At 41.4% G+C, this 11,882-nt stretch overlaps 1 protein-coding gene across 1 annotated transcript in view; it reads left to right on the top strand.

The window, feature by feature from the left end:
• The first annotated feature begins 4,445 nt into the window (after nt 1-4,445).
• The window catches only part of CCDC88A (coiled-coil domain containing 88A), a 70,131-nt gene continuing 62,694 nt past the window's right edge, over nt 4,446-11,882 (top strand). The window contains exons 1-2 of the mRNA XM_068397874.1: nt 4,446-4,725; nt 4,844-4,944. Of these exons, the coding sequence (XP_068253975.1) occupies nt 4,663-4,725; nt 4,844-4,944 (164 nt within the window). The 5' untranslated portion in view covers nt 4,446-4,662. The remainder of the gene's footprint in view (nt 4,726-4,843; nt 4,945-11,882) is intronic.

Raw genomic sequence — 11,882 nt, 5'->3', positions numbered from 1 at the left:
CTCTCCTCCCAAAACAGTCCCCTCCCTTGGCTCATTGTGGGCAGGGCTGACCAGAAATCTTTTGACAAACTCTGACGAGGTAATGGGACAGTACCCAGTTAAGCTTTCCTGCTGTCTGCAGATGTAAGGTATCACTTTGTGTTCTAGTCATTCTTTTTCAATTTTTATTTTGCAGCAACAGGCATAGGAAATTATGCTGTGAGGAAAAACAAGTTGAAGTGAGATCATGAAGTAATTCTGTAATTTGCAGATCTGGGGTCTAGGCATAGATTGTTTATAACTTCCATGTCTTCTGTGTAGAATCTTTGTGGTATCAAAGGAGGTGGAATAGAAATGAGATGGGGATGCTTTACCTGTAGAAGAACAAACACTACACTTCAAGTAACAAGGTTAATCTCTAAATCTGTACTTTCAGAAGTAGTAGGCCACACACTATTAAATACTGACAGGTCTGTTCTAGAGAATGGAGATGTGAAAGAACAAGACTATTCTCTGCTTTTTTTCAAATTAAAAAGGATAATGTTGTAGCTCCAGAATATTCCTGAATATGCATTCCTAGAATAGTTAAAACTATTAATACTTAAGTTTAATAATAATGTTTCTGCATTTTATTGTTTCAAAGTAAAAGAATCGTTCAAACTATCTTAACAGTTCTATTATAGCCAAAATAGAGTATTTTACTTTCCAAGGAGAAGATAGAGATATAATTTCAAATTGAATCATACCATTTAGGAGAGCTGCATATACACTAAGGAAATGTGAAAGCTAGGAGTGTGATCTTTAGGAGGTGTACAGTGCTGGGATTAGGAGAGGAGGAGCAAAGACAGGTTCTTACCATCTTAGGTGGCCCAGTGGTTTGCTAATTGAGGAAGTGGTACTGGTCTAAGCACACAACTCACTAGACACCTGAGAATCCAGATGCATCACCCTGGGGGTGAAGGAGTGGAAGGAGGAGGATTTCAGGCAGCTCACACTTTGAGACATAAGCAATCACCTGCCACCAGCCTTCTCTGTTTCTGGGTCAGTTAAGTTGCCAGCTTCCTCAGCTGCTACTGAATTGTAGTAACAAAGTTCCTGGATTTACCACTATAAGTGTAGTCATCAAACTTCCTTTTAGGAGTCTTCCCAGGGAAAGTGCTAAAACAATGCAGACAAATATATCACAAGTTACAGGTTAGTGATGTTGCCCTGCCACTCAGAGTTGTGACTTCTAAGTATTTTCTAGATCAATGCTCCTGAAGACTCCTGACAGCTACTCTAAGAATGGAAGCCTTCCACATTCAGTTTAGGATCATAAAAACAGCTCAAAAGACACACATTTCTTTCTACCTTTTAATTCATTTCAAGGGATATCTGTCAAACAAGGGCTCAGCAAGCAAAGGTAGACAGCTTCCTGTTGCATGGCAAGTCATCTCACCTCTCTTAGATGGCTGCCTCTTAAATAACTACTTTGCATCCCTCTGCAGCTGAGCACGAGGGAGGGAGTGAGCTGGTCCAGGAGAACTACAGCTGGTCAAGCCTGGCTACACCAGGAGGTACCAACAATGTCCCCATCATGTATAGGTATCCTGCTGGCGCCTACATGATGAACACTAAAGGCAACTGAACAATCTCTAGCTTGTCCAGTTTCTTCTAGCTATTACTATATTGTAAATAATTACCCTTTCAGACATTTGTTCTGATTGATGTAATGAAAATGAGGTAAATATTCTTACACTTGGTTTGATGAAATGTAAGCTACAGAGACTACAGAGCTGCTTCAAATGGTTTTGAGGGCTCTTGGTCTACAAAACAAACAAAAAAAGGCCAAAAATGAAACTCATATGACTGTTTCTGGATATCTTTTCTGAAATTTTAGTTTCCTCTTGTACTGATCTGCAGCTGTAATAAGGAATTGTAAATAATCTGAGATAAACCAGTTAACAATCTATTTCATAAAGATATTATGCAATATCTAAAATAAAGTAGCCTTTCTGCAGGAACAGTGACCAATAGCAATGCTGAGAATGCATGCAAACTGGATGGTGTGGATGGAAGTAAGAACATCCAAACTGTTTAATCAAACCTTTATCTCAGCGTTATGAAATCTGAGTATAAAATATTTTTCAGGAACTCATGAGCCAGCTGGTGTTATTAACATGTGACTGCTACATGGGCTATCAGCTTCTACTAGCCAGTCTCTAATTCCTAGAAATTGCTTTATGCCAAAGTCATTACTGCCTAATTAGAGCCCACAAGAAAAAAACTGATGAGCCAGGGAAGTTCCACAGCATTGCATGCACAATTGCATACTGTACTGTTGCCAGATACCAGGAGCTTAGCGGTTCGTTAGTCAGGCTTTGACAAAAATGCTTTTGTAGTTGTCTTTAAGGGCTACTAGTTTATTGGCAGTTATTTCACCCATGGATCACTAGATTCTTATTCAGATCCAAGACTGCGGATTTTTCCTTTGCTCTTTCTTATTTCTTTTGTTTCACAGGAGGACTAGGAGTTCACTCTAAACATCTGGTTTGGGAGGGAAAGACCCGATTTTTGCTGAAAATGTATAATTGTGAGAATCAAAACAGTCATTTAACTATGCAACTTTAAAAAAAAAAAATCCCTGGAATAAATACTAATATTTTAAGGTCCATAATTTATTTTTCTAATCTTTTATGTAGACAGTCTCTTCAGTTTCACATATGGGGAAAAAGGTTATGATTGAGATTATTTTTTTCTAATCTTGGACCATTAGGACAAACGCTATATCCAGTATTTAGGTTAAAAAAAAATTTGTTTAGCTGTTACGGTGATGCTTTTCAAAATGACTTCATTTCAGTGACTTTTACTGCACTGTTTTGTGGGCTTTTTTACTGTGTGTGTGTAAAACTAGAGGTATTTGAGGAAAACGCTGCTGCAATTTAATTTATACTGCATGGGAGAGAAGCTGGATTTAGTCTGAGATTTTGTAAAATGCTTTGTCAATAAACTCCATAATCTACTAAGCAGATACGGCCCCGTACGTTAATGCAGTATTTGAGCTTTGAACCACAAGTGGCTGCAGACAGCTTAAGGACAATAGCCTCGGCGAGCGAATCGCTTGTCATCCTTTGCTCTCCCGTAACCAGGTCGCCCCCCTCCCCGCGCGCCTCTTTCCCCCCTCAATCCCCTCAGAAAGGCGGATTTTTGTGTCACCGTGGGTGTGTCTGGGTTTCACCTCCTCAGCAGACACCCTCTCCTCCTTCCCCCTCACCCAGCGTGCGGGTGGTGCGATTCATCCCCCATTTTTCCTCTTCAAGGGCGTTAGGGACTCCCCTTCCCCACTCCTCCCGCCCTCCCCGCGACGAGTTTTCCCTCACGGGCACCTTTTTCCCCAAAGGGCAATCGAAGAGCATCTCCCTCCCGCACCCCGGGGGCGGCGGGGACACAGACCTGCGTGTGCCAGGCCCCCGCTTCTCCTCCTCCTCATCCTCCCGCTGGGCTGAGGGCGGGAGGGGGGGCTCCCGCCATCCCGCCTCAGCCGCCCCCCTCGCGCGCCGCCGCCGCAGCGCCCCTCCGCGCGCGCGCCCGGCACGAGCCCCGCAGCGGTTCCCGCCCCTTTCTCCTAGCGCCGCCATCCCCGAGCGGTGACGGGGAGGGGGGGGCGGGAGGAAGGGACCCGCGCTGGCGGAGGGATAAAGCGGCTCCCTCACGCAGAGACCGGCGCGGAGGGATCCATACGCTGGACCCGCCCGTCGGTGAGGGAGGGAGGGGGAGTGATGCGGCCGGGCTGGCTGAGGCGAGGCGGCCGTTATTTGGGAGAAGCGGGGCGGGGGGGGTGGTGGGAAGCGGAACCGGGGTGGCGGCAGAGCGGCAGGCGAACAGCCGGAGCCGCGCGTTAGGGCTGGGGAGGGGGTCGGGGGGCTCCGGGAGCGGCAAGGCGGCGGGGGGGGGGCCGCGGAGAGCGCTGAGGGGAGGGGACGGGGGAAGGGCGAGGTTGTGGGGCGAGGCGGCGTGTGCCGGTCCTGTCCCTGCCCTGCGTCGCAGTTTAGTGGAAAAGGGAAGGGGTTAGAAAAGGGAAGCGGTTTAAAATAGCCTCTCGTCCCTGCCGGGGGCTGGTTCCCTCTCCGCGGGCTGCCTGTGCCATTGCGGGGGGGGCGGCGGGGTTCTCCCGTGTGCGGAGGCAGCCTGGGGGGCTTAGCTGTGAGGGGCGGCGGGGGTCTCTGCCCCTCTTTGCTTCCCTTCATCTGGGTGGGTTTTTGTGTGGGGAAGGGGCAGGATGAGCCTGCAGAGTTCTACTGGAATTTCTCCTTCCTTTCTGAGGAGCTGCCGCTGCTGAAGCAGATTTTTCCTTCCTTTTTTTTTTTTTTTTTGTCTGATGCAGAATCCAGCAGCCAGGCAGCCTCCCTCTTTTCTTTCCTTCCTTCCTTCTACCCCTTCGGCTTGTGGGAAGGGAGAGACATCCATGGAAAGGCTGAAATACGCGTAGATGGCACTTCCAAATGCATTTTTTTGTGAAAGAGGAAGATAAATCCTAGCTGCCAGTGCACTGACTTTTTTATTGCTGTTGCATTGCTTGGTAAAAATGGGGTTCACGTACTCCAGCTGAATCCTTGGAGCATTTCAGGGAGCTGCTACAGTGAAGGACTTCTCGTATCTTTTGCATCAGAGGAGCTACATCGATGTTAACCATTTTTGTGTAAAATGGAGAACGAAGTATTCACACCCCTTCTGGAGCAGTTCATGTCTAGCCCTCTTGTCACCTGGGTAAGCATTCATTTTTCCTCACACATTATTCATTTATTTGCTCATTGTTTGAAGATAAATGCCTCGCGGCAGAGAATGAGGTGGGGTTAGCGTCACGGTGCCGATGATTATGTTTTAGGTGAAGACATTTGGACCGTTAGCTGGAGGAAACGGGACCAACCTGGAGGAATATGTGGCGCTAGTGGATGGCGTGTTTCTGAACGAAGTCATGCTGCAAATGTAAGTGTGGGCAAGTTGTGCCTTGGGTTTATTTTTTTGCTGTTGTCTTGTTTCTCTGGATGTTTTGCTTTCATAGGAAAACTCTTTTTTCCTCCCCTACTCATTGATGTTGATAAATTTCTTTCTTTTCTACTTGAAGTGGTCATGTGGTCAGTTAGGAGGAGACCAGAGCATAGCACACACTTTACAGTTTAATGTCTGAGTGATCTGTTTGCAGGATGTATAGTGTGATACAGGCTGAATCATGATAGGTAGAACTTACTGGAAAATCGGGTGACTGTAAATAGTTTCCCAGATGTCCAGTGAGAAGCATAAAGGTTCATTCTACTGCAAGTCATGCTCATAAACAAAGTTTTGAATAAATTTGCTTGGCTAATAGAATTCTAATACCTATCTTAGTTCACGCAACATACAGCTTAAGGATTGTATGTGAGTCACATAATATTGTTTACTAAGCAGCTGGACCATCCTTTAACTCCTTTCACTTTTATTTTTTACAGTTCCAAATTTGAGTAGATAACAGTTCTGCGGTTAAAGCTGAAATTTTAATTGAGAGTATAGAATGTGTTCTGGCTGTGAACCACTGAAGAAACATTTTTACATGGTTTTATAAATTGTATATTGAAAACTTTCATTGTTAGAAAAATTCCTTTATAGCGACTTTTTGTTAGTCATAGTTTTGACTGGAATGTTGCCCACTACTGTAGTGCTGGAGAGTAGCACTTTTGTCAAGTGTCTAGCGATACAATCATAAAAATGTTAGTAGCTGAAAAAATTTCTCCATACCTTTTTTTTCCCGGTATTTTAAGTCTTTACAGAGAAATACATGTTTTGTTTGCATAGGTATGAAAAAATGTAGGCTTATGGATGGCTGGATAGATACATCAGTGCATGAGCATCTTGTGTTGGCAGCTGTTCCTCAGGAGCACTGCTCAGTGATGGGCATCCTTTTACTCTGTTTATAGTTTTTACTCATATTTAGTTCTTTAGAAGTTTTTGCTGCTGGTATTCAGCTTGTATAACTAATCTTTGTAAAAAGATCTACATGTTATCACATTTAAGTTTGAATTTGCATCCTTTTGAAACCAATATTTTCTTCGTCACCTACTTTTGTGCAACTAAAATTCCAAGTATTCACTTCTGTAATATTGAGAAACATGAAAAACTTGGGAATTGAACTTTGTGAAAAAAATATTGAGTGTATTTCTGGCATATTTTAATAAGAATTTTAAGTGATGCATTCACTGAAGCATACTGTTTCTATTTTGCAATTTACTTATTTTTTTCTTGGGCTACATATAAATTAAGTAGCTTGTCAGTTATGACCATGCATTTAACATGTAGATCTTCTCTTTGGTAAAAATGTTTGACAGCTGGAAGGCAAATTTAGTACTGGAAGTGGAACAAGGTGATCTTGAAGAATATAATCTTGAAATTAAACTTTCTCAGCAAGTTTTTGGAATACTAACAGCATAAATGGATATCTGATACATTATGTGGGATACGTGTACGTGAAACGGAAAATGCAGAGAGGGAACATTCTAACTCTTAAGGCACTGTGTGTTGAATTTGGCTTTGACTTTGTATGTGTATCTTTGACCCCATACCATGATAACTGTAGTTTACTTAGGACTGTGTGTGTACGTATAAAAAATACACGTGGGAGATATAAATTTAAAACAAAATCATTTGGTAGTCAGAACAATTAAAACCTGCCTCAGACTAGAGGTGTGTGTAAAAGGACTGGTGTACAAATAAAATTCATGTTACAAACATGTAACTACACTGGAAGGTGTATTTTATTTAAAATACATTTTTGGGGGACTGAAATGTGTTACGATTGATTACTGCTTAGAATTGAAGTTTCCAGAACTGTGTTCTCATTTTGGAGGGGTTTTATTTGTTTTGGGTTTTTTGCCAGGATTGAAAGAGGAAAAAATGTTTCATGTTTTGCAGACAGATTCCGTCTCTGCTGAAGTCAATGTGGAAACCTGTGTTGATTTCTAGTCCTGTTCACTTTGAGTATCCACCTATTAAACATGTATCTTCATTTGCAAAAATATTTGGAAGATGCAGCTCCAACTAATCATCGATATTACTTGTTTTCAGTATTTTCCATTTTATTAGTATTTCTCTTTTTTTCCTTTCAGTCTTAAGTACCATTTGTTGAGGAAATGTGGCAGAAAAATTTGTATCACGTGACTTCAAAAGCAAAATATTTTTCTTCAGAGTGTTTTTTTTAAGCTGTCAATGACTTACTTCAGATGAGAACTAGAGATCCGTGGTTAGCAGCTATGGCACTCTTAGAAGCTATAGAGAAATGTTGTTCTTGCAGAAGTCACCAGGAGTGCCATTTGTAGACATATGTGGAAAGCACCACTAAAGTTGTTTTGTTTTGTTTTTTTTTAACATGAGTTGTGTTACATGGTGCTTACTATTTATAGTACTTTTGAGATATTTAATGCTGTTAGTGTTTTGGTGTAGGATACAGCTAGTGCATCCCTGTCAGCTAAGGACTCTGCGATGTGGTGGTGGTGTAGGTTCCTATGGTTGGAAAGCCATTGCAGTGTTAGGTGCTTTAAAGGGCATTAAAAGCATGAACAAGTGGAGGCTGTTAGAGGTGCTGTGGTCCTGCTTTATATATACTTTAATACTTAATTTATTTTTGCCAAATGTTGGAAAAAAACAAACTCTGTGACCAAAAAAGTAAGTGTTAATATTGGATTAGGCATAGTTTGTAAACAGTTACACAATCAACAAAGTGGCTTTGTTACTTAGGCTTTTTGTTCAGTTAAAAAAGAGTGACTCCTGCCCTCCGTCAGCTACAAGTGAGACTTTGTTAGTACGCCATTTGTTTCTCCTTGTGCTTTTCTAGACCGAATTTATTTTCAACAACTGTCATGATTCAGAGAGAGGAAATAGATGTCTGCATTGGAATAGTTGCAGGATAGTGGTATTGAGATGGTTGGGTTTTATCAGCGTTGAGTTTATTAGTACCTCATACCTGAGAAAGAATAGTTCATTACATTCCTTTTATGTCTTTTGCTTTTGACTTTTTGGATGTTTTAGTACACGTGAAAATTACACAGATTCCATTCAGTGTCCAGTTGCATCTGAAGAGCTCTTCCTTTGCTGGAGATGCTACAGGCCAATTTTATTATATTTTTTTTTTAAATTTTATTTTATTTTTAATTAACAAGTTCCAGTGTTATAATATTAGTTCCTAACTTGAGAGAATGTCTCTCATTTCCTGTTTAAATTTAGGTTCAGTTCTTCAAAAGTATTTGGTTACCTGCCTTCTGCTGGGATCAGTCAGTATCTGATACCTCTGGATAGAAACCCATCTGTCTTTCTAAATCTGAGTCTTTATCTTGGTGTTCTTTGATATAAAAAGGGCTCATGCTTCTTGGAAATAAATCAGAATGCAAGAGATCACTGCGGTGGTGTGCTGCCATGGCAGGGAGGTGGAGGAACGTACCAAGAATACTTCATACCTTCACTGCACCTCTATGTTGTAATACTTCTAACATCATGAAGCGCTCATATGCTTGAGTAAAATATGTTGTGTATACTACTAAAATAAATTGAAATAGTATAATTCAACGGATTAGTCACCTGTTGCACAACTAGGTGCAATTACAGTAAAATAATACTTAGTTGTCCTAGAGATATTTTTCCAGAACCTGACTAACAGCACCTCGGCTTTTTTAGTCTTAGTATTGTACTGTTTGTATACTCTTCTGATCCAAAAAGATCAAGGTATTCTTACAGAAACACTCATTTTCAGAGTGTTTTTTATTTTTGTTTCTGATAGGTCTTGTTCTCTGATATTTGTTAATTGAATTCCAATAGGATTGTGTAAGAAATGCTGCAAGTCTTGTAGTATGAACTGTGGTTCCCAAACTGACAAGTCTTACTAGTTCCTTTGAATAAAAACAGACAGCTGCAAGTAATTACGAGATTGGGACTTTCATTGCATTTAGCACCACCATTAATATGTGGTCAAATAACAAAGAGTTGAAACTGTGTTTTAGTTTTAATGGTTTTATTTTACTCTGCTTTGTATTTGTGGAAAGGGATCTGTTTTAAAGGAACTATTGGACAGATACTGTATGCAGGATTGGTAATGTACAGAACCAAACTTGGAAACTGAGTTAATTTAATCCACTGTCTGGAGAACCTGTCCACTTCATCAGTGTTTCATTCATAACTTTTGTTTTAATTGAATGTATTCATCGATACTATCCACATCAGTTGTTGCCTCCAGATGTGCTGAAAACTACTTCAAAGGATGAAGTATTTTATTGTTCTCCTATTCTTCTCCCTTTTGCTGTTCTCTGTTTTTCACTGACTGGATCCCCACGCAGACTTCTCACACCCATAGAATTTTCCAGGTGGACCGGCTGACTGTTTCCTTCCACCACTGTGGTGGTGTGTGCCTAGAATGCGTAGACTGCTTCATTGACTCCTTTTCTGAGCTCTCAGTCTTTCGTTGTACGCTTTTTTCCAAACAGTTGAGCTTGCCAGCCCATACTTCTGGCTTGCCTATATCTTTCCCTGAAAACTGGACTCCATCTCTCGTGCTTGGGCCAGCTGCCTGGCTCTGTGAAAGAGCACAGGAACATCCAATTAACTCTTACTTGTGAAGAAGACCAAACAGCAAGAGGCGGCTTCAGCAAGGCTCTGTCTGGGCGAGGAAATGGAAAAAAGTTTTGGGGAAAATGGAATTGGTGAGCTTGGCAGTAAAGACATGAGCACGTATTTTAGAAAAAAGTCAAATACTGTTAAGTCTGCACCTTTCTCACTTTCTTGAAGCGAATGCATTTGATTCACACTTTTCAGATGTGCTCTGTTGGGCTTCCAAAGATGCAAGGTAGATGTCTCTCTAGTAGTTTGTGAGGGTTGTTGCGCCTCAGAGTGGTTCTGCAGCAGTGGGGCCTAGGTTTTTCTTAAGGAAAGCTGAATTTATAACAGTCAGGTTTTGTTTGTTTTTTTTTAAGAAGCAAATTCTTTAATAAATGGCCCAGCAGAATGTGCACTGTGGTCAGGATTGTTGGAATTCAAACCTTTTGATTGCAAAAAGGGAAAGATAGTTCTTACCGTGTAATGGTGATTAATTTTAGACTTGAACATCTGCCTGAATTGGGCCAATGAGGTGGACATAGGCTGATACCTCTACTTCTGAGGTGCCTGGGATTTTGATAGGTAAAGGGAAGAAAACTTTGGGTTGAACATGTGGTGCTTTAAGTGTTTGATCTTTGCTTATGTCTCTGTCTTACTTGGGTTTTTTAATGGTTTTGTACCCTTTTCCACAGTTGATGTCCACTTTCCTTCATCCTCTCTGCTCTGATTTATTTCTGTGCAGTAAACTATGCTGTGGTTCACTCCTGTTTCCTGCAGTATTTTGAAGATTGGGAAGTAAATAATAATCTAATCTTCCTCTGCATGTATACATCTACTTTGCTCTCTTCTTCATGTGCTGTCTTCACTATCTTTCTTTGACTCTGGCTCCTTAATTCTTTTGGTAGTGTACTACTTATCCTTAGTCTAGGCTAGTAGCTGGGGCCAGGGAATAAAAGATTAGTTAAAAAACCTTTTTTAATACATACAGAGGTGCTCTGTTGAGTCTCTCTACCTGTTCCATAAATAGCAATCTTAGTTGAAAGATCTAAAATCAAAATAACTCCCTTCAGCGTTGGAAGTGTTCTGGCAAAGAAACCATGTTGCAGTCACTATGGCATCTCCCAGTTTCACACTAGCAGCTACGCTGTGTGCTTTAGCAGTTCAGGGGTGATGGTTGTGTAGCTCATCTGAGCATCATTTGCCCTTAGCAGCACCCAACATTGAGGCTGGGTGAGCTTTCCAGTTCTGGCTGGCTGTAATATTTCTATTTGTGGGGCTGACTTTGCTCTTTACCTGCCCCTGCTTCGGTGCTGCCGCTGTCCTGGCTCCCTGTGTTGTAACACTTATTTTGTTCTAATTTTTGTACTAGAAAGGTCGGTTTGCCCAGGTGGCTGAGACACCTTGAGCCGCCCTGCAATGTTGCCATATTTCTTGGTAGTTTAGCAGCAGTAAATTCTGGAGTTTGGGGTTAGCCACAAACACCTTACCTGAGCTCATCAGCTGGCACCTTTCACTGGCAAGGCTGCGTTCCTTCAGGTTCCATGGCTAGTTGGGGGATCTCTACACCACCAGCCTTTGCAAAGTATTTTGCTGTGCTCTGATCTTTCTTTTAAAAACTCATCTAGTTAACTGACAAATTGGTTGCTAAGTCAAGCACATCTTAATCCAGTGCTGAATTTGAGAAGCTTACTTCTAGATTTTCCTCATTTGTTTTTTCTGTTAAGAAGGGGCTTTTTAGCTTTGTGTTCTTTCATGTGTTCCTCTTATTTTTGGTTCCTCCTTTTTCTCTAAACTAAATACCAATTTGTTGCCTTCCTTGTCTTTCATACTGTACCACTTTTCCCTACATAGTAATTATTTAGGGATCAAGACATTTTTTTTGAAATGCTGCTTTGTTAGAGCACGTGACCTCGGTGGTCAGAGATTAGTTGGTAATAACTGCGTGGGAGTCTGTTTGTTTGCTTTGTTTTAAAGAGTCCTGTAGTTATGCCTTAAGATGCTCCAAAGAGGCACGGCCTCTTAGGCAGTCATTATTAAGCAGTATTTACAAAATGCCCCCCCTTTGTTTAATTGGACTAATTGATGTTAAGGCATTGAATTGAAGCAAGGCTCCTGCTTGACCCAAGCTCTGTTTGTGTGCTTTCCCATTAGTTTACTCTGAGGAAAAAGCAAAAAATTATCTTACTTTGTATTTTTGGACTGGGAAATAGTAAGGGATGAACTTGGAAGCGGCTTGTGTTGTATTTCTGGCTGTTGAGTGAATCCTTGAATGCGTTGCACATTTAGATATACTCAAAAACTTGCTTCCTTTCCTG

Source organism: Nyctibius grandis, chromosome 1 (assembly GCF_013368605.1).
Source record: "Nyctibius grandis isolate bNycGra1 chromosome 1, bNycGra1.pri, whole genome shotgun sequence".
NCBI lineage: Eukaryota > Metazoa > Chordata > Aves > Nyctibiiformes > Nyctibiidae > Nyctibius > Nyctibius grandis.
Note: the sequence above shows the minus strand (reverse complement) of the source record. Positions and strands in the feature narration are given on the sequence as shown.